Source organism: Cibotium barometz, chromosome 8 (genome assembly GCF_041138505.1).
Source record: "Cibotium barometz isolate CiBa-2024 chromosome 8, ASM4113850v1, whole genome shotgun sequence".
Taxonomy (NCBI): Eukaryota; Viridiplantae; Streptophyta; class Polypodiopsida; order Cyatheales; family Cibotiaceae; genus Cibotium; species Cibotium barometz.
Window position 1 is genome coordinate 29,508,366 of NC_141053.1, and position 22,867 is coordinate 29,531,232.

Below are 22,867 nucleotides of genomic sequence, written 5' to 3' on the forward strand. Positions count from 1 at the left end.
TCCCCATCCCCCTCCCCCTTCCACACACACACACACAAACCCCCGCACACCCATATTGTCCCACACCATAAGATGGATAAAAGAAACAACTAGGTGACAAGTTCATCCTTTGGCCAGGCCATACAACAAAAAATACTTGAAAAATTATACCTTGATTTCAAATTTCAAAAATCAAAAAATCCTCCTCTCCTTAGCCCATTTTCTTTGGCCACGTGGAGAGAGGGAGTAAGTCGTGTTTAATAAAGAGTATATAGAAGTAGAAGTTGATGAGCCTTCTCTCAATTTTTTAAAAAAGAGACGTTCTTCAATAAAAAGATGCTTGAAAAAAAGCTGTATTTTGCACCGACTGAAAAAAAAAGACGGTTGAAATTTGACCTTATCCTAGAAAATAACCAATAAAGTTTTTACATAATTTTAGTTTAAAAACCGGCAAATTACCACAGGGTTAAAAATGTAAATTATGGAAATTCATGCGATTATGTTTTCCACGTCATCAATGCAACCAACTATCTGTCTACCCTTTGCTTATTAGGAGATCTGCTATTTTACGTTTCCTTGCTTAATGTTGCTAAGGTGTTGCCTTACTTCTTGGACAGAGAGATTCTGCAAGCTAAATTTTGCCAAGAGCGAGCTTGAATTTCAACAGAGAGCAGCACAGTCTAGGGCAGAGTGTGCTAGGGTTACATCAGAGAAAAACACAGTGTTGATCTGATAGAGGTGTGCAGAAAGCCTAGGTAGGGCATGGAGCGCAACTTCTCAGTGGACGACATTGTTGGCACTCTTTGTACCAACCACAGTAGCAGCAGCAACATCAATAGCGACCACAACCATGGCCTGAGCTTCGGAATGGAGAGCTTCTTGGCCCAAGAGTCCGGCGGCCCCGCTGAAGAAATCGGTGGGAAAATGTCCCGTATCGACTCAGTGTGGGCTTTCCAAGAATTTTTGAAGAATCACTCTACAGTCGACCCTGCGAAGCCCGAGAACACCAACAAACAGGAGATCGCCAAATCAATGAGTCGGATTGATTCTGTGTGGGCTTTTCAGGAGTTTCTCAAGAACCATGGTATGAACGATTCTGGAACAACTGTTAGTAAAACCTCCACTGAGAGAGCGGAAGATGCAGATCAAAACAGGCAACCTGATCCTAACCCTAACCATAGCCATAGTCATACCAATCACCCTGATCCCAACCCTAGCCACACCCATAATCATGGTCATGGTCATGGTCATGGTGTTAGTCATCGCCATAGCTCTAACCCCCATACCCCCAACTCTAACCCTAGCCCTATTCCCCCTAACCTTAACTCTAACCCCAACCCTAATGCAACTCCTGCAAGAGAGGATTCTTCAATTTCGGAGGGACAGAGTGAGAATGATCATCATGGCTCTGCCCCCCCAAAAGTACAGACCAAGGATGGCCCTTCCATAATTGAAATCAACGAGCTCCCTGAACAACAAGTTTCCGGTGCTTTAAACCCCTTATTCACTGGGCTGCAGAATGAGGTGCCCAATTTCGGTCACAGGAACCTGCAGGAATACGAGCATTTTCTGAAGCGACAACTGGACATGGCCTGTGCAGCGGTTGCTCTAACACGGGTCTCTTTCTCTATTGTTCTCTCTCTCTCTCTCTCTCTCTCTCTCTCTCTCTCCCTCTCTCTCATCGAATTCCTTGCTGTTTTTTTCAATACTTGCTTTGCTCTAAATGTTTAAGCGTGACATGGCCACTGCAAGTTGTTCTGTTTAGTTGTTTGCAGAAGAACTGTATACATTTTTTGCAAATCTGTAACATTACCGGGTTGCTATGCTCTTGGTGTCAGTGTTGGCTCAAGTCCAACAAGAGTGTTACTGAAACACGTTTGCTTTTTCTAAGAAGGAAACATTACATCAGCCTTGGAGGTTGCAAAAGAGCAATAGATTTCATGTACTCTGTCATACTCTACCTGAAAGCGACGACTCACTTTCTTAGACAAGAGTACATGGCAGGGGGTTTGTCGGATATTACTAAGGTTAAGTGCAAAGCTTACGGTGTAAGGGTAAGCGAAGGGGTTTATTGGATATTACTAAGGTTAAGTGCAAAGCTTAAGGTGTAAGGATAGGCTAGAATTAAAAATAGCTTTGGCATATATAGTGTAACTTGACACTCAAGGAAGGCAAAAATAGAGCTAGGAAAGTCGTGCAAGTCTGAGCCAATTTTGGGTTGGTCTTTGTAAAAAAACAGTGTATCCCTTACCTCTCTTTCATTGGAACTCAGCTCATGTGAGTGTCTCTCAGGAGACATGGCACACAAGGTTCTGCCTAATCACTGATGTGGAGCTTCAAGAAATTACTTGTTGCACCGCCTTTGGGGCTTACAAAATGACTTGACCTATCACTATCCAATTTCCCTTGGCATAAAACAAAATACTACTAAGAAAGTCTTTCAAGGCTCATATGAAGTTGTCGATGTTGTCATCGAAAGATGAGAGTAAGATTAGGATCCCAAGATACGTGAATAGGGTGGTGATCATGGTAATACCTCCAATGTCAACAATCAATGAAAGACAGGAGGTTGAAAAATGATCCTGCACAAGGACAAGTGGTGAGGATGGTGACCAAAGGCTTGCACAAGGACAAGTGGTGAGGCTGGTGACCAAAGGCTGCCTTTTATGGTATGAAGGCATGTTATAAAGGCTTCACAAGTGCAAGTGGTGAGGATGGTGACCAAAGGCTGCCTTCTGTAGCATGAAGGCATGTTACAATGAATGATAGGCAAACAGCCCAAAAACATCAGTGTGACACAGCTTCTCTTGTATAGGCTCCAAAGTAGTATGAAAAGGCCCCGCCATGATCCTCCATGTGACCGGCCTGTTGCACATGGTTATGTGTACAGAGAATTTGGGAAACCTTATAACTAAGGCTTTAACTCAAAACCTTCAAAGCAAAGCTTGAGAACCCCTTTGCAGAATAATTTTCAAACTCTTGATGCCAGTCACAACAAGAGGGCTAGCAAGCTTTCACAGATTTTGCTATTGCTGATGGGTAGATTGCGAAGATCACTGGGAGGTGCTGCAGATTACGCTGATTTGTGAAGATTGTAAGGGAGACGGGCTGCTCCTTAATAAGGCTAACATATATTAGCCTTAATAATAATAGCTTTGTACCTTAATAAGTTAAAGTTTCAAAGCCTAATAAGAAAAGAATGTCTAGCCCGATATGTCTGTCTATGCTGTTGCTGATTGAGCCCTTACGCAGATCGCACATTTCCTAGGTCCACGATGGTTGATGTGAGGTCGACGCTTCTTGTGATGCTCCAAAAAAACATCGGCTGGGTGTAGCCTCGGAGGAGTTCGCTGATGGTTTCTTTGCTGCTTGTGTCTTTGGATTGCTTCTTTAGCTGAGTAGTGTTGAGAGACCACAAAATCTCTCTGGGCTTAAAGCAAGGAGATGTGATGTGCTAGTACTATGCATAAGCTACTTGGCACAATCGGGCAAGAATGAATCAAGAAAGGTGATTAAGATTGTGACACATCTTGTCACGTGCATGCCCGTGCTTGTCACTCCACTTGTCATTGTAGCCTTCTCTTGCCATTTTAGCTCATGGGAGGCCCAAATCTATAAATTGGAGCCCTCTCTCTTTTCATTAAGGGAGGCTCTCTTGCTGCACACTAGCCTCTACCACCGTTACAGGCTGCCCTAATGATGGCTCTCTCTTTCTCTCTCTCTTGAAGGCTGCCCATGAAGAATACTGGCTGTTGGGGACTGTTTTGGAGGGTTCCATCGCGAAGAAATACAGAAGGCAAGGGTATCTAATCATTTATTATGATTTCTAGCCATTGTACTTGTTGTACCAACCATTGTACTTGCTGGACTTGCTAGTATCAGCCACTATACTAGTTGTACTAGCCATTGTACCTGTTGTACCAGCATTTGTACTTACTATACCTATTGTACCAACCATCGTACTTGCTGTACCAGCCACTGTGCCAGCTGTACCAGCCACTGTACTTGTACCGGCTGAATGGAGAGTTGTACTTGCTACACTAACTCTATTGTTGATGGTATCAACAAGTGTGTCAAAGGCCCTAGTACCCCGGGCACCTGTCGCGAGTTTCATTGGTATCAGAGCATAGGCTTTCTTGGAAGCGGAGGCTTCCTTCTATCAATAAGGAAGAGAAAAGATCGCAAGTGGGGACCACACTTACCATCATTGCTGTAAAGCATGGCCAGTCGCTTCATAGCTTATGAAGCAAGAGCATGAGCAATAGACAGCTTGTTGATCTAAGGATTTATGAATTCACAAAATTTTATCTTGGAAGTGTGGAGTTGGCTTTATGTGCACACGTTTAGCACTCTTTCCATATTGATATTGTGGATTATATTATCAAGCTTACAGGCAAGCTATATGGAGATATATCTCGGGATATCTTTAGGATATGGTGAAGAGATATTTCTTTTGGCTTCATGACCAACCTAGCAAAGAAAAGCTAAGTATACTTTGAGTTTGCAAAGTTGGTGCTTTTGCTATTTACTATGAAGTGTTTTTGATGTTCACTAACCCTTGTATAGCCATGCGAGGAGAAAGGTGGTGTTGTTTGCCTTGAGATGGTTTCAGGGAAACATTGTTTATGACTCCCTTTATTGGGATGGATTATATCTATGGAGATTTCTTTCTTGGACGAGATTTATATAGATATTGGACTTTACAAGCAATTTCTATGGACGAATCTGTCCCAGTTTATAGAGAAGAAATATTTGGATATCTCATGGATATGAAGCTTTTATGGATAAAAGTCCACCTCTACTCCAAGGTGTGTGGTTAGCACGGAGTATGTGGTAATAGTTATGGTATGCAAGGATTATGGTATATAGGTCTATGGATTCTTGGACTTCTTTTCTAGGGATTTGGATCCATCCTCAGGTTTATGGATTATGATATCTGGACTTATGGGACTGATTTGTCTCGCCCATTTACTTGGGACATGATTATGATATCTGGACTTATGGGAATGTTTTGTCTCGCCCATTTATTTGGGACATGGATTTATTTATTTTAAAGCCATATTAGAATCACTATGTCTCCATAAAGAGGCCAAGAGGTTCATTGTTCATCTCACCATGCATGTGGATTCATGTTGGGATTGTGAGAGGGCAATTCAATGAACACTTCACCATACACGTGGATTCGTGTTGCGATTGTGGAGTGAGTGTTTCATTGTTTCCACACCATGCTTGTTGATCAGAGTTGGGATTATATGGGAGAACATGGGAACTGTTGGGATTGGGAGAAAGGATTGCCAGAACTATGGAGAACCAACTTTTCTGTCACCATGGTTTGTGCTCTTGAATGGCACCAATTTGTGTGCATAGCGCATGTTTTTGTGCGAGGCACTAGTTTCTTGTGCATGGCACTTATTTAAGTGTCTTAGCACCTGGTTGGTGATTTTCATTGCCATATGATTATCTCATTGATATTGGTGATTGAGACACAATTGGCTCTTGTGCCTGTGTCTAGCATATCTTCCACGGAATTCTCGCCCATTTATTTTGGGACATGATTTTAATATTGCTATTATGGAGATTTATTTAGTCTTACCCATGTCTTTGGGACATGGATTCTTGAGTTATATTAGATTTTTGAGACTATCTCGTCTCGCTCACTCGGTGGGACATGATTATATCTTGAATATATGGCTTGAAGCTTAAAGTTGCAGACAACTTTTAAGAAGCTTTTTAGGATGTCACCAGCATGGACATTTTCTAGTATGAAAGGGGTCTGGTGGACTTCAGGATGTCTAAATATTTGGAAAGTACAAGCTTTGGGAATGGGGGATTATCTTAGAATACAAAGGACCACACTCCTAAAATTTAGATGAGTTGCTATTTTTGGCCCCCGACTCCGATGGAAATTCTGTTCGCGTCATTACATCTGGAATTGAGCAGATACCAAGAGTTAGCAAAGTGTCTATGATAGAATGTCTACTAGTTGGGATATTTTTAGAGGTAAAGATTATGGGAGAACCCATCTCTTAGATTGGGACATGTGGCAAGAAAGTGGATCAAAGTGAGACAAGTGGCCTCACACTTGTCACTCCAGCTATTGTGTGGCTCTCCACTTGTCGTTGTAGCCTTCTCTTGCCATTTTAGCTCATGGGAGGCCCAAATCTATAAATTGGAGCCCTCTCTCTTCATTAAGGGAGGCTCTCTTGCTGCACACTAGCCTCTACCACCGTTACAAGCTGCCCTAATGATGGCTACTCTCTTTCTCTCTCTCTTGAAGGCTGCCCATGAAGAATACCGGCTGTTGGGGACTGTTTTGGAGGCTTCCATCACGAAGAAATACTGAAGGCAAGGGTATTTAATCATTTATTATGATTTCTAGTCATTGTACTTGTTGTACCAGCCACTATACTGGTTGTACCAGTCCTTGTACTTGTACTTGCTAGTACCAGCCACTATACCAATTGTACCAGCCATTGTACTTGTTGTACCAGCATTTATACTTGTGCTTGTTGTACCAACCATTGTACCTGTTGTACCAGCCATTGTACTTGTACCGGCTGAATGGAGAGTTGTACTTGTTGTACCAACTCTATTGCATGAAGACCCGTGGTTTTTGGGGAAGAATCAGAACCCACACGGAGGTATATGGATTATATTGTTGGTTCTGCATTCCTACAGCCTGTGTTCCGGCTTGGTAGCCTCGTGTTGGGCTGTGTTATGGCATTTGTATATGGATAATCCGGTATCTCCCATGGGGAGAGTAAGGCCCTCAAAGCTTGTACATGATATTATTCTCCTTGGGTAATAAAATACTCCAAGGGGGGGGTCGGCCCATTCCGGCCTCTATGCGGTGTCACATGTGCAAGCTCCATTTTCAGCATTTGTGGATGTTTTGTCCAGCTTTTATGTTTTATGCAAAGTGATGATGGATATGTGTTAAGGCTGTGGCCATGTTTACATGTTTTAATATGCATTGATGTATCAACAAGTGTGTCAAAGGCCCTAGTCCCCCGCGCACCTACCGCGAGTTTCAATGTGAACGCCGAAGTATACCGAAAACAGGGTGTATACTTGAATGAGTTAACACAAGACTCTGGGAGTATTGCACAGGAACATGAGTGCCTATCGATGCTTCCACTTTACAAGACCTCCACTAATGAACAAGAATCTCGAAATATGCAGCATAGTGTTTGAATTTGACAAATAGTGTATGAGAAAAAGTCCCAAAGAAATTGCGTGTACCTTTGTGAACATAATACTGAAGTGAGTTGATCCTTTGCTTCCCTCTTTCCCTCAAAACACCCAAGGGACAACGAAGCCGAGTTGGAGGAGAAGCCATGGGCGAGGCACTTATCTCAGACAGTTGGCTGAGCTGGTCTCAGAGTTGGTTGAGGTGGTGCACGACGGTGGGGCAGTGTGGGCGGACTGGCGGTGGTGGATCGTTGGGCACTAGCACCTGGCGGCGGTGGTCTTTGAGGCGGCGGCTCATGGCGGCGGGCGGGCATTGGACGGCGACGATGGGCGGCGGATGACTCCAAGACAACGGCGACGAGCTTTGATTGGTGGCGATGGGCTCTGAAGCATGAAGCTCCACGGGCAGCAGCAACATTGAAATGTTGGTTAATACCTAGAGTACAACAACACACTAGTGGGAAGAAGAGAGAGATTGTAATTAACAAGATAATCGGCACAATCTTAAAGGGATCGAGGAAGTACAAGATGTAGTGGAAAGCATAAATTCATCATAGAAGTAGGTCCTTTTTATAGAAGAGACCTCATTACATATTCTAAAGCATATACTAGATGTGATGTCACCACATATGCTAAATATGATTCCACCACATATGCTAAGTATGATGCCATTACATATGCCAAATATGATGCCACCACCTAGGCACCAGGCGGCTGAGTCCCTAGCAGTGGCCAGCATAGTGTGGCATCACATCAGGAAAGCACAGCATTGAATGAAGGCATTTATGCAAATATTGTCCTAACAAATTGGTCGACAGCTGTTAGAGCTGGCCGACCAGCCCCTCTCAACATAAGCATCATTCATTAATCAGCATACCAAGTCGATCATTCATCAAAGTCAGTAGAAGTTACGTAGGGCTAGATGTCAACCTCCAAGGGCCTAAGCCATGTACATTCATTAAGCAACCTTTTTGTACCATATAATACAAAGAAAAACCGTGACACCAATGTCTCTCTCTCCTCTGTCTTAATCATGTTTAAATCAGCATCTTGTTCTTAATCAGGCTTAGGGCTATGGATCAATACAGCAAGGCTTCCGCGCATACAACATTGGTATCAGAGAATTCAGGCTCAGCCCACTAAGCATAGTCATAAGGAAGGTGCACAATTCCAGCAAAAGAATGTAGCAGGGTAGCAAATGGGGTGGTTTGCAACAGGCGAAGCTAGAGAAAGCATTCCTCCCTGAGGGTATGTACGCAAAACCAATACATCATTAAGCTCTCAGATCAGTTCCAAAGGCTTAGCAACAGGCATGATGAGTTCCGGCAGGTGACCCACCGTTGTGTTAAGGGTAAGGCCCAAGGGAAAAGTAGGCATGGGGGCAACTATGGAACAAATGCTCAATTCTTTAGCAAGACTTGGAAGTGGAGATCACAAGTGGAAGGTGTTTAGAGAAAAATATTAGTCAAAGAAGTCAAAGTTAGAAGTAGTAGTTTAAGGTCAGTACTCTAGGGAGGAAGGATGACAGAGTGTCCACCCCATCATCAAGTTTAGTAGGAGGGGATGTCACGTGCACACCCGTGCCATGGCTAATCTCCAGCGTGAACAATCTAATCCTTGATTAATCCACCAGCTAGGACATGTAGTACATCACTAGTGTCATCATTAACATCATCTTCATAAGAATCACCATTAGTATGAGCAATAACATCAGCATCAGCCATAGCATCACATCATCGTCATCATCGTCATCATCATCATCATCAACGTCAGCATAAACAACATTAACATCAGCAACACAGAGGGCTTTGGTGTCTTGTCGGTAGCCCTTTGGCCTCATGCGACAACCAATAGATACCTAGGCAGTAGGCAGCTGAGTCCCTAGCAGTGGCCAGCATAGTGTGGCATCATCATCATCATCATCATCAACGTCAGCATAAACAACATTAACATCAGCAACACAGAGGGCTTTGGTGTCCTGTCGGTAGCCCTTTGGCCTCATGCGACAACCAATAGATACCTAGGCAGTAGGCAGCTGAGTCCCTAGCAGTGGCCAGCATAGTGTGGCATCAATAAAGCACAGCATTGAATGAAGGCATTTATGCAAATATTATCCTAGCAAACTGGCCGATAGCTGTTAGAGCTGGCCGATCAGCTCCTCTCAACATATATATAAGCATCATTCATTAATTAGCATACCAAGTCAATCATTCATCATTCCATCATTCATCAAAGTTAGTAGAAGTTATGTAGGGCTAGATGTCAACTCCCAAGGGCCTAAGCCATGTACATTCATTAAGCCAAAGGTCTTGAGCAATTTGTTGGGCTCATACTCCTGGTCATGGGCGCCCTTCTGCCTATCTTCGAGCTCCCGGCTAATGATTGCACCAACCGGAGCACTGGGATCCCAAGAACTAGGGACTACCGCTGGGGTTTGTGTGGGAGTTGGGCTCACCACTAAAGCCATGAAGGTTGGGGTGGTTGTCTGTGGAGTGGTAGTCTTCTTAGGGCACTCCCTAGAAGTGTGTCCTTTTGTATGACAAAAGAAACACCTACCCTCCTCCTTGTATTGAGTTATCTCCTTCGCACTCAATTTACCACTGGTATTACCTGTTGGAGCTTTCTGGTCTGGAGTAAGCTTGGGCGCATTGGTCGAGTTCTTGGAGCCAAAGGCCCCGGTGCTGTGTCCTTAGGAAGACCGCGTCTGGTTCTCTGGCCTTTTCCCCCCAAGGCGTTTGCCTTGGGCTGGGAAGTCTTGGGCTTTCCACCATTGTGCTTCATTTCAGCACTTTGCGCAAGTGAGAGTGCGTCTACGAAGGTGGCTGGCCTAAACATACGCACCTCCCACTGGATTTGCGTGTCAAGGCCATAAAGGAATTACCCTTTCTTGTCCTTGTCAGATAAGCCCAACTGCAAACATAAGTTTGAAATCTTATTGGCAAACTGAAGGACTAGTTGCGCGTTTTGACGCACTCTCCTAAACTGAAGGACTAGTTGCGCGTTTTGACGCACTCCCCTAAACTCGTCTTCGAGTCGCTCAAGGAAATGGGGCGATACAAAACCGCCGCTTACTCGTCCCAAACATAAGCCACCGTACCTAATCTGGTGTGGGCATGAGTCCACTGGGTCCACCAAGGAATGTCCTCACCTTCCAAGTACCAACAAGCCAAAATCACCATGTGTAATAGCGGCAAAGTAAGCTTCAAATTGATGCAACTAGGAATACAAAGTTATGGGGTCGAGTTTACCATTATACTTACTGAAGTTCATTTTCTCGAGAAAATGACTTGAGGAAGCCGCTGGTGTCATTCTTGCGTCCAAAGCTGCAAGGTATCTTTCGTGTTTCATGCGTCGCGTGGCATCATCTTGTGTAGCAGTACGAGCTACTGCCGCACGGTCTTCTATCTGTCGAATCTCCAATGCACACACCTGCAACTCGAGCTTAGAACTGGGCTGCGGTCCTGACCCTTTAAAAGGGTCATTTTGTAGAGGATATGGAATCTGGGAAACAGAAGGAGAGGGAGGAGGAGACGGAAAAAGAGGAGCTGGAGAACGGGTGCGCTCTTCCAGGGCCAAGATCTGCCCTTCTACTACTCTTCCAATTTGGGACCCTGTTCTGCGATTGCTGGCATCATCTGTTGGAACATCTCCGGTACACTCATGCCTGATGTCCTTGATGGCACTTTGGTCCCAAGGTTGTCGCTCTCTCTCTTCGTCGTAGTTCGCCATAGTAGGAAAATGCACTTCCTTTCTGGAGCGCAATGTGACCATCCACTGTGTGTGTGGGAGACTTCCGGAGGCTGAAAACCAACCGTCCTTTGACGGATAGGAGTCACACCGACAGGGGGTGGTCCACCGAAGTCTAGAAACCAATCACACAAGCAAGAAAAAAAAATTCTTTCTTTTTTTCTGGTTTTTTTGGCTAAATCTTCACACTTGAAGAAGGCTCTGATACCAATGTAACATGCGGAAGCTTTGTGGTCGAAATCGGTAACTTCAATGCTCAGAATTCAGCAATCTTTCACGACGAATATAACGCACAAAACTGAAGTAGATGTGCAGAAAATAGAGAGAGAGAGAGAGAGAGAGGGAGAAGAGGACACAGTATTGGGTCCCAAATACCCTTTGTAGGGCCCCCACCACGAATGGTGTATTTGCTTTATTAGAATGATGCAAATCTTGACCTTCTTGGCTGAGATAAATCTCTGCCCTTGACCTTCAGTTTTCACCGTTGCGTTAGCTTCTCCTTGGTTGTCCGGGCCTCTTGAGTAGCTTCAGCACTTTGTGAACAATGAGATCATTGAATCGTTTTCTTGGCTGGAGTATTTATACTCCCTCAGCCTTCTAGTCGGCCATCAAAATAAATCCTCACGACTTGTTTAATTAGCATTTAATGCTCCTTTTAATAGTCGTTTCACAATGTGGAAGGTGGCCGCTTTGCTTTGGCTGTTTTGCTAAGCCCTGGCTGCCTTGTGGACTGCCCTGTCTATTGCAGGCAGCCACCTTGGCCTGGCCGACTGGCTGGCCGCCAGGCAGCCGGGGCCCGCTTGGCCTGGCTGCCTTGCTGTTCAGGCCTCCTTAGGGTTGGTTGACAGCACATGGGCTGTTCCTTGGGCCTTCAAAGTTCAGGCCCTCTCTAGGGTGGCCTCCAAGCCCTTCCATGAGATATGCAAGGAGTTTTAGCTCCTTTTCTGGGGGAGCCAAAAAGGCTGCCCCCTCTTCTATATGAAACCTAAACGCACCTACAAATGTACGGCACCCGGTCATAGACCAGATACACAGATCACCTAACATCATTCTAGAGGGAGACTTGCAGTACGGACTGGCGCTGCCTCATGTGCAGGACAATGCACACCTGACCTCGGATGCATAGAGTGGAACCCTGGCTGACTTGTCTCGGACTGGGCTCACATAGGACCAGTTTCCACTCCAAGTCCTGCACCTTCTTGTTCAGATATGTCCACGTGGTATCCAAGTGCGGGATGCACGTGACACCAAGGCCTAAGCCATGTACATTCATTAAGCAACCTTTTTGTACCATATAATACAAAGAAAAACCCTGACCAATCTCTCTCTCTCTCCTCTCTCCTCTGTCTTAATCATGTTTAATCTTGTTCTTAATCAGGTTTAGGATTGTGGATCAGTACAGCAAGCCTATACGCTACAATTAAGTGGCATACGTTTAAGGCTGTGGCCAATTTAAGTGTTTAATTGCATTAATGGTCAAGTGTTTTATGAAACCCCTTCTGCCCCATTAAAATATGCGGTTAGTGCTGAAACACCTGCCTGCTTTGCTGTAGGTGTGCAACAGTCTCAAGGGAGAAATGCCCCAATTGGTTCACATGGTCGTGTGACAGCAGTTCCCAAAGCCGAACTTGGATTTAATGGTATAAGTTTCAAGTTCATAATGGTCTTTCATTCGCATAGATGCTGCATGATCCTTTTGTTGAAGGTTTGCAAGGTATGATTTTTGGTTCTGAATTTAATTATCTTCCTCATATAATGGAGAATGGGCGTGAGGTGCAGAGACCAGTTGTTCATGGCATGCAGAAAGAACCGCAGCTGGGCCAATAGGGATTCCAGCATTGCCTCCAAAGCCAAAAAGTGGAGTTGTGTTTTCAGGCTCAGCCAGGATGAACACTAGCGGGTCTTCTCAAGAGCAGTCCGATGATGATGATGCAGAAGTGGAATCAGGCCCAGGTGACCAGACCACGGTTCCTGGTGATATCAAGCGAATGCGAAGGTATTCTTGTACATGTCTTGGGAGGGAACTTTTGGTACCCTAGATAAACAGGCCTTTTTTTGTCATCAAATTTCTAAGTTTGATGGAAGTGTTTCCAGAATGTTGTCCAACCGAGAGTCAGCAAGGCGGTCAAGGAGGAGAAAGCAGGCACATCTAAGTGATCTAGAGATGCAGGTCTAGTTAAAATGGCCCCCTTTTCTCTCTCTTTTTTGGGTTTTTTTGCTTGCGAGTTAGCTGCAATTCACGCCTCTTAACTCTTTGCACAACCTCTTACTTTGAGAAGTCTCCGGAAATGTTTTTCAATGGGTTTGGTATCTGGTGTTTACAGGTTGCACAGCTGAGAGTAGAAAATTCTTCTTTGTTCAAACAGCTAACTGACATCACTCAGAAGTTCAACAATGCAGTGGTGAACAATCGTGTTCTTAAATCAGATGTGGAGGCGCTTAGAGCCAAGGTAAGACCATTATTAGCGCACATCTTCACCTGCTCAAAGATGGGTCTCATAGGATGATTGTTGTTTGCTTGAAATTAATTGGGAAATGGGAGAATACCGATCTAAATACCTTTTTAAGGGCCACTGTGGTTTGCCTTTTGCAGGTCGAAATGGCAGAGGACATGGTAACACGGTCAGGGGTTTCTCCAGGTATATAAGCTTTTCGCTCTTGGGCTCATGGAACTTGCAGAATACATTCCTCTTTGATCTATCTAACAAATATGTCTAATTCCCCTTCCTGCTTGTAGTGAGGATGACTCCAACAAGTGAAGCTTCTGTAGCAACAACTGGTGCACAATTTGGGTCTGATACGCAGCAGCAGCAGCAAGTGGGCAGCAAAATGGGGCGAACACCTTCCATGCAGCGTGTTGCAAGCTTGGAACATCTGCAGAAAAAAATAAGGGGTGGGGTTTTTTGTGGCTCTTTGTCTTGGGGTGGTTGGGATGTGGAGGGTCCTTCTATGGTTGAGCAAGGACCAGTTAGTGACCACTGAGCAAATAGATGCCATGAACTTAATTATATCCACTCACATGGTGCAAGAGTCTGTGTCCCATGCGCACTGACTTACTGTGTAAAGATCATTTTGGGGCTGCTGCTATAAGCCTGTAAAGTAAAATTGGATTGCTCCCTTGATAACAAAACTGTCCATAGCCACAATTATAGAGGCTAATTTGTAGATTTTGTCTGGCTTCTAGGGAATCAAGGTTTTAGGAAGGGTACTTGAAACCTGTTGCTCTAATGACTGCGCAAGCTGCTGACCATTGTCAGTGATTGCCTGCTGGGAATTTGTGAAAAAGGAATGGAGTCCTATATTGCAGGTCTTGGATATCTTTTCCTGTAAAGTGAGAGGTACATGTAATTGATTTTTCCAGGAGGGTTCTGTAATCTCTAGAGATGGTATGGATTTCTGAAGTGGCTCCAAAACTGAATGTCCGTTCCCAGCCATTGTTCCAGGACTAGCTGCACACGCTCATCACCAGAGGATATACTTGCCTCACCACATGACCCTGATTCACTTCCTCGCCATGATGCATTACTCGCGGAGCACATTGCCCATTGCCCAAGCATGCAAATGCAATACTCTTGTCCCTTCGCTAGCCCATATGTTCGATAGAGCTTCATGCGATGGCTCTTCACCTCATGTTTTAGTGACACCATTTCTCCCATCCACAAGGTCAATGATCCAGTGGATCCCAACAACTATAAAGCTAATGTGATTGGACATACATTGGCCAAACCTTATGGATCCCAACAACTATAAAAGTAACATGATTGGTCATACATTGGCCAAACCTTATGGATATGTATTGGAGGTAGAACTTAGCTTCCTTGATATAGAGCCATTGGGCTACGAAAATCGAAGACACACTCTTGGTTGGGTCACACATTTACATTGGGGAGGCTAGAACATAGACATGTCGACTTTATTGCAAAATTGTAGACTTACAATAAAGCTTTTGACACTACCTTGGGTGTGTCAAAAGCTTTTGACACTACCTTGGGTGTGTCCTCTTAGATGCTTACAAGATGTAGGTATACTTTTGAAGATGATTTAAGGCATCATAGCACTCCGTGATTCTTTCAGAGTTTGGAGTAGCACCACACTGATGGTAGATGGACTTTTGTAGATGGTGACATACATACATCGCCTCCACACTTTGGACATAGATTGTTGAAACGTGCTTTGGAGTCATCACAATAGTTAGTAGAGTTGGGACATGATAGGGTATGGTATTGTAGGGACACTCGGTGGTTTCTCACAGGGCCTTCATATGGATGACCTACAACCCTTGTAGGACAATCTAGATGCACCCTCCCTTTGCCTCACTCACTAGGGTCTTAAGCATATTATCCACTTTCACCCCCTTAGCCTACATGCTTACACTGCATGGTTAGCATCTTTACAACTCTATTGAAAGATGGAGTTCTATTGAGATTACTTCTTGCCAACCATAACACATGGATTTATCCATGTGCCAAAGGTCGGGATATCTACACAAGTATATGTCACATTCCATGCAGATGATAATTGGGCATATGGGGGTCTCTTCTCATGGCCTTAGAGTCAACAAAGGGTATTGACAAGGAGGAGAAGAACAATAGACTTTCCTCTACGAAGGTTGAGATGGAGGGTACATCTACAAATGCCTACTAATGTATTATGAGACTTGGGGGAGATTTCATTTCCTATTCAAAATTCACTATACAAGATTATTGATTTCCCTGATCAATAATGTTTGGGACTTCACCTGCTAGAGCCTCACAAACACAAAGATTCTCTTCTTAGAGAGAATACCTCCCAGTTGTCCATAATGATTCTTTTTCACATACCATGCCAGACCTCTAGGAATTCGAGCTTGAGGACCCCCTTTGGAGGACTAGATGCCATATTATTGAGTTGATACACGGTCCATCACACTCCTTGGAGTTACCCTCGAGAGTCCACTAGCTATAGCATACTTGACATCCACGGGTCCGTAATTTGTGACAAACCCTCATGCAAAAACTTAAGATTAGGTAGATTCTTAATGACAGAAGTACGTCCCTCCATAAGCAGTGACATGGTGAGTTGTTCAATAGTGTTCAAGTGAAGAGCTTACCTTAGCCTTGCCAAAGCATATTGTCGTTGGGTCTTGCCTTCGAGCTGCAAACACAACTTCCCAATATGAGTGTACTAGCTTGTCTATTGCATGTCCTCACTCCATTCACATTGGAATGCTCCTTACTAAGGGGTGAAGGGAGAGCTCTCAATGCCTAGATGGAGGCAAGAAGAGATAGCCCTTCTGACAAAAGGCGGGGAAAGGCGAAGAAGTTTTCTTTGATGGGTCTTAGCTAGCCCTCTCATGCTGTAAGTGGTCCATGTTCCATTGCCACCACCATCTTGACTCTAGGTATGCCTTCAGTAAAGGTGACTCCATTTTATAAATATCAGGAGTCACAAGAGACTCCACTCTGTGGGCAAGCTGAGGTAGCTCCATTTTGTAGATGTCTAGAGTTGTAGGAGACTGTAGTCTGTGGGCGGGCTACAACATAAATGAAGTTGTTGTACCTGAGGATCTCCTTTTTTGGAGAAGGCTAACATTTGAGTTTCTAACTTATTCCCACTCCTCGTCTAAAATTTCTTCTCATGTTCTTTCCTTATGTTCTAATAATAGAGTGTGCTATGCAATTGAGGGCTCTGGCCATGGGTCTTCTTCAGGAATAGCCATTATGGAAATGCTTTGGGTATCCTAAATTTTCTTTGATCTGGGTAATGGTGGGGCAAGGCTTATGATGCTTGTCTTGCAGGCTTGTGGAAGAGGGTAGATTTGGGAAATCAAACCATTGTGGTTGCATTGGTTATTCCCCTTCCTCTGTATGTTCTTCAAGCTTTTGCACTTCGTGTGTAGACATATGTGATTGTTGTTGGCCGTGGCCTGTTTTTGGCTATCATTCCTTATCTTGTTGGCCCTAGGACTCTTTCTCTTTCTCTTAGTCCTGCTTGGGGTCTTTGTCATCGGGCTTGTGGTCCCCTGACGCTTGTTAGTCATCGTTGTCATTAGGACCTCAATGGAAGGCTTCTTGGGTCCTTTTATTTGGCAGTTTAAGGAGTCAAACCTTTTCTCTTAAGAAGAAACGTTTTCTAATTAGAAGCTTCAAAACGGCTACTTTATTCGAATTTAAATTTTGGGAGAAAAATGGAATTTAAAATCTAGCAGACAAAACCATATCATGTAACATATCTATGGAAAGCTCTTGATGCGTAGATCACGGATCTATAATCTCCGCTCAAATTGGAGCTTGTATGTAGAAGTTATGGAGGTCGAAAAAATGTAAAATTGCCTCCCCCCCTTTTTGGGGGAAAAAGTGCACCCTTTGACCACTCTTACACCTCTCTTACAAACCCAACATTTCAGTCCACATGGCAACCCCCCATTTGGCTATTCCTTAATCACCTTGATTAGGCTTGGGTAAATTAAAGGGCCCAAGAAGACCCCATTCACTTCCTAATGTCTTTTTCCTTTTTGGGCTCTTTGTCATCTTTCTTATCCTCATCATGCCCCTTTTTGTCCTTGTCCTCTTCTTCTTCCCCTTCCTCGGAGTTGTCTAAATCTTCCGGTTGCCTTTGTGCTTCGCTGAATGCTCCAACTCCTCAAGGAAGTATTCTAGCTCTCCAAGTTCTTCTTGAAGGATGGTTTTTGGGTATGCAATGTGGACTCTAAGATAGAGTAGTATAAAATTTGTAAGCTCATAGGCCGAGCATGCCATTTTTGTTAACTTTCAATAGGCCTTGGTGTTCAACCACTTCCTTGTGCCCTCAAGCCATTTCAAATTCGCCTAGCATATGGCCATATCCATTGGTACTCTAGCTGTCTATTCCTTAGTCTCATAAGCTCAATGCAATCTTTGTCTAAATCCATTGGTGCCTTTTCAAATAGAAATACCCATGCAATGAAATTTGTTATCATAGGGTGGATTTCAGCTTGGACAAAGTTTTACAAGGCCAAGGTCGCTTGAAAGAACATCATGGTTACATGGGCTTCTAGTGCCTAGGGTACCTGCCTACATAGCTTGGAAAAATGCAAATGGGAGAGGGGCCTATCATGCAACATCCCTTAGCAAATAAATGTGAGGCCCAATTTGTATCTAAGCGGCTTCATGTGATTGCACGGGCTCTCACTATCGCATAGGAGGTTGAGGAGCATCAAAACTACATCTTTTGAGGCTGCATCCCTCACCTCATGACTGTATCTAATCAGCTCCATATGATTGTGTGGGCTCGTTAGGGAGCATCAAAGCTACATTTTTTTAGGTTGCATCCCTCTCCTTATGACTACTATCAGTAGGAGTGCATGGTGCTCGAAGCTCTTTGGCCTACTTCTATGCATCTTTTAGAGATTGCAACTCCTCCTCCAAAGCATTTACTCGGTCATCTGTAACCTTCAGGCAGCATATCTTTTGTATTCTACTCTAGGGAACTTTGCATCTTATTTGTTTTAACCTATATTTTGCTAGCCTTAGAGTGTTCTTCTACCAAATATGTGCTGTATTTGTGATGATTTGAATTTTTTGATATAAAATTTTGTTGGACTTTGACAGGTGTTCGTCCCAGTAAGGCTATCTTTTGCGTGAGCTTGGAAGACACTTTCTCCTTTATCTCTACCTCTACCCTTAGCTATTTTGCATAAATGAGCTCTGTTAAAGTGCATAAGCAGCCCTACATCCACCTAAGTTGTGTGATGTGGCTTGTAAAAAGAGAGGTAAGTGTAGTATACCCTACAAGGCATGATGAGGTGTGACAATTTCATGACTTCCCAATGGGGTTTGTGCTTGTCCATCTTGAAGCACGTTGCCTTTTCTGTAAGTTTATTAGTTCTCTTGAAATCCCATTCCTTGGCAATGGGTAAGTTGAAGGTATGTCGAACCAATCCTTGAGTGAGTTTGGCAATCCTCCTTTCATTTCTTGGTAGTCCCAATTGATAAACGACCCTGTTTGGTTGTCAAATGAGTGTATGGCCTAGAAACACGTGGGCTAGGTCTATTCCCCATTGGAGGCAATTCAAATAAGGTGAGCAGCCCAATTTTCTACAATAACTATCTTGTCAACTCATCCTCCAATGCAAACTTTCGACATTCCAGGGTGGGGACTATCGCATCAAGGTTAGCGGATCTGAAAATTGGAATTTGAGGATCGCACCACCCATGACTTTAAGTCTTGATACCTCTAAGTAACTCTCCTTGGCTTCAAAGAGTTCTAGGAGTACGTACAGCTCTAGCGAGGTCCCTTGGCTCCCTTCCGCCAATTTCTTGCCTTTCCCTTTATTAGGGGTACCAACGGGCTATCGTTGTGCTTAATGCCTTTCAATGCTGCAAAGTGATATTGCACTTAGCTCTCCTAAGCTTCTTTGACTTGTCAATTTCTTGTGTTGGGCATACACAACTTGCATTCACAAGTTACTGGAAGGCATCAACAACTCTTTGCATGTACTCTGGTCTTTTGCATGTGTTCAAGGCGTGTAGGGCTGCTTAGGTGGATGTAGGACTGCTTATGCACTATAAGAGAGCTCATTTATGCAAAATAGCTAAGGGTAGAGGTAGAGATAAAGGAGAAAGTGTCTTCCAAAGTGTCCAAGCTCACGCAAAAGATAGCCTTACTAGACGAACACCTGTCAAAGTCCAACAATAAATTTCAGATATTAGGCTTATAAGCATACATATATTCTTCAAGCTTTATGTTTTTTTTCTTATTTACAAGGCATGTAATGAAGGCATCGACACATCTAATCTCACTGTGCATGTACAATTGTGAAATGATTGCAAATTCAAGCTCCAAAGAGATTCTATTTTCTAGGATCATAGAAGATATTTTTTTATATTAAAAGTATGATTTTCATCATAAAAGATTTTTATGCATAAACATATGCATAGAAGATATTTTTTTATATTAAAAGTATGATTTTCATCATAAAAGATTTTTATGCATAAACATATGCATAGAAGATATTTTTTAAAAGTATGATTTTCATCATTAAAGATTCATAAAAGATTTTTATGCATAAACATATGCATAGAAGATATTTTTTTATATTAAAAGTATGATTTTCATCATAAAAGATTTTTATGCATAAACATATGCATAGAAGATATTTTTTTAATATTAAAAGTGCGATTCTCATCATAAATGATTCTTATGCATAAACATATGCATAGAAGATATATTTTTATATTAAAAGTGTGATTTTCATCATAAATGATTCTTGTAAACTCGGATCGTGATGATTATACTCAGCTCATTAATCCCCACTTAGCTGATCATCTGACTTGGTTGATTCCACTTTATCGACTAATTTGACTTGGCCTTATGATCCGTTTATGCAAACTATTCTAGAATCGAACCGATCCTACACTACAGTTGTTCCATCTATGGCAAAATATGGGTAGTTTTGTTCTGCATTGCCTGTGCTGGCTGATATTGTGATGTGTAAGGAGGTTGTTTCCTCCAAGGCACCCAACTTGCCTACATCCATGTCGTATAGGTGACCAAACCTCATTCACACCCATCTTATTGGTTCGCCCCGTTACACATCAACCATAAATTTTCTATCTCAAACCATGTGAAGAAAGCAAAGTGTTGGAGTTTTCACTGGAATAAGCTTCTATATGGACCCACCTTTTACCCAATGTCTATATTGAAAGCAAAGTGTTGGAATAAGCTTCTATACAGGCCCACCTTTTTTCCAATGCCCTTGCATAGCACCTGTAATTTATCTACACGCTCTACATGTAATAGACACATAATGAATATTTTTTCACAACCTTGCGTTGAGCCTCATCACTAATGACAGCCATCTAGGTACATCTTTGGAGGGGGGACCATGGTAAGGCGCAAGCCTGGTCCATGGTATGACCCATCACCTACACCTTCTTACAATTGACGGGCATCTTCAGGCACCTCATCTTTGACCACTCCACCTAGTAATCCACAGTGCCTCCGAGTAGCCCAAGTGCTCAACAACACCAAATCCCTTGAGTCACTGAGGCCGCCCATCCCCATTGCAATTGTGGGCAAAGCCATGCGTAAGTATGTTGCCATGCCTCACAATCTAATGATCTTGACTTCCCACCAAACGGATTGTCAAGCTATGTATTTTCCCCACGAAGAAGCCTCATCTCTCAACATCACATTCTCATGTTGCAAAGATCTGGATTGCCATTTACCCATGCAAATCATTCCATGGTGGTCCTCGTGCTTATTCCGTCCATTACAGGGTATGGATTGCTTCTACCAGCCACCTCATGTTGAAGGATCCACACCACTTCCATAACAAACAAAGACCTAGCATGAAGAACCTCTACATGTCACCTATCAAATTTCATGCCGCCTTGACAAGCTACCTATCATTAGGGCTACCCAAAGCTTCCCATCACTTTTCGTTGCATCTGGCTGCCTGAACTATATCACTTAACCTTGGTAACTCCATGGTGTATCATGTACCATCTACTTCCCAACAATAGCTTCACCACTTGGATATGATGAGAGGAAGTGGTCACCATTAGGAAGGAGATATGTTGACCACTCTATTGGTTAACATGGTTTTGCCAGCTTGACCTACCATAAGGCGCTTTGCCATCTTACCCGCTCAAACGAGGACTTAATCTTTGTAAGATAACACTAAAACATATAAAATAACCTTACCTTGTCAAATAGGAAAAGTCTACGGACTTAGTATGCATAGTTGCTTAAGACCTAGTAATACTAGAGGTTGGAGCATTTTTAAGATTGACTAACCTAGTGTGAAAACTAGTGCTATGTATATATCTCATTTTTTACAATAAGCATTGTACACAATCATTCCGTTGCAATAGTTTTCTTGTGAGCTTTCTTTCTTCCCTCTTCTTGCTTGCTTGCATGCTATTATATTCTTACTTTACATGATGGATGCTTGTTTAAATATGTGTTATGGTAGGTTTCCCTCTTGGTGCTCTCTACTTGCCTGTTAGCTCTGGGGTAGTATGCACAGGACCTCCGATGGAAGATTTGGTAATGTGCCAAGAGGGTATCTATGACTTCATTCACAAAATGTTTCCCCCTATCAACTGATAATTTCTATGGGACACCCAAACTTGGTGAAGATGCTCTCATACAGGAACTTGGCCACCCACTGTAAGAGCGGTGTTGTCTCGAGTGGCTCTGGCCTTGGCCCCCATTTGGTCGCATAGTCAGTGGTGGCCACCAAAATGTACTCATAGCACGTGGGGTGAGACTTTGGCGTGATGGGGCCCACAAAATCAATGCCCCACTTCTCGAAAGGCTTGAGAGGCAAGTAGTGCCTACTATCTGGTTTGGGTCCAGACCTTTGACATATGTCGCATTGTTGCACCCGCTTTCTGCAGTCAGAGGACAGGGAGGGCCACCATAGACCAAACTGCATGATCTTTCTAGCGGTGGCAAGGCCAGACGAGTGACCACCACCTGGTTCGGAATGCGCATCTTCCATGATGAGGGGAACCTCATGAGGATTGACACATCTCCTCAACACTTCATCCTTGCCCCTCTTGTACAACTGTCCGGCAATGAGCAGATAAGGCCTACTCTTAAGTAAAAGCCTCCTTTTTGCCTTGGCATCAGCATTCTGGGGAAACCTCGCTGTGCTCCAGTAGCATCACTATGTCCTCATACCAAGTAGGGGTGGCATCCACAGCAGCAGCAGCAAACAACATGTTGTCCAGGAGATCATCACAAATCCCCTCATCCGAGGCTAGCTCCCCACTCGGGATTCTGGACAGATGATCAGCCACCATGACATGGTCCTTCCCTCGGACCATAATCTCAAAGTCAAATTCTTGAAAGAGAAGGAGCCATCCCTAGATCCCGCCGGGCGACCTGGGCTTTATTCAACAAATACTTGAGTGCTTGATGGTCAGTGATGATCACCACAAAGTGATGCCCTAATAAGTAATGCCTGAATTTCTGCAATGAG

General features: G+C 43.6%; 1 protein-coding gene across 1 annotated transcript; it reads left to right on the top strand.

The window, feature by feature from the left end:
• Positions 1-556: 556 nt before the first annotated feature.
• Positions 557-14,232, top strand: LOC147636129 (uncharacterized). Its single transcript, XM_086801571.1, has 7 exons — positions 557-1,596; positions 12,482-12,557; positions 12,697-12,913; positions 13,012-13,087; positions 13,242-13,367; positions 13,511-13,556; positions 13,655-14,232. Exons 1-7 carry the CDS (start codon positions 742-744, stop codon positions 13,897-13,899), a joined length of 1,641 nt encoding a protein of 546 aa, XP_086657697.1. The 5' UTR covers positions 557-741; the 3' UTR covers positions 13,900-14,232.
• The last annotated feature ends 8,635 nt before the right edge of the window (positions 14,233-22,867 follow it).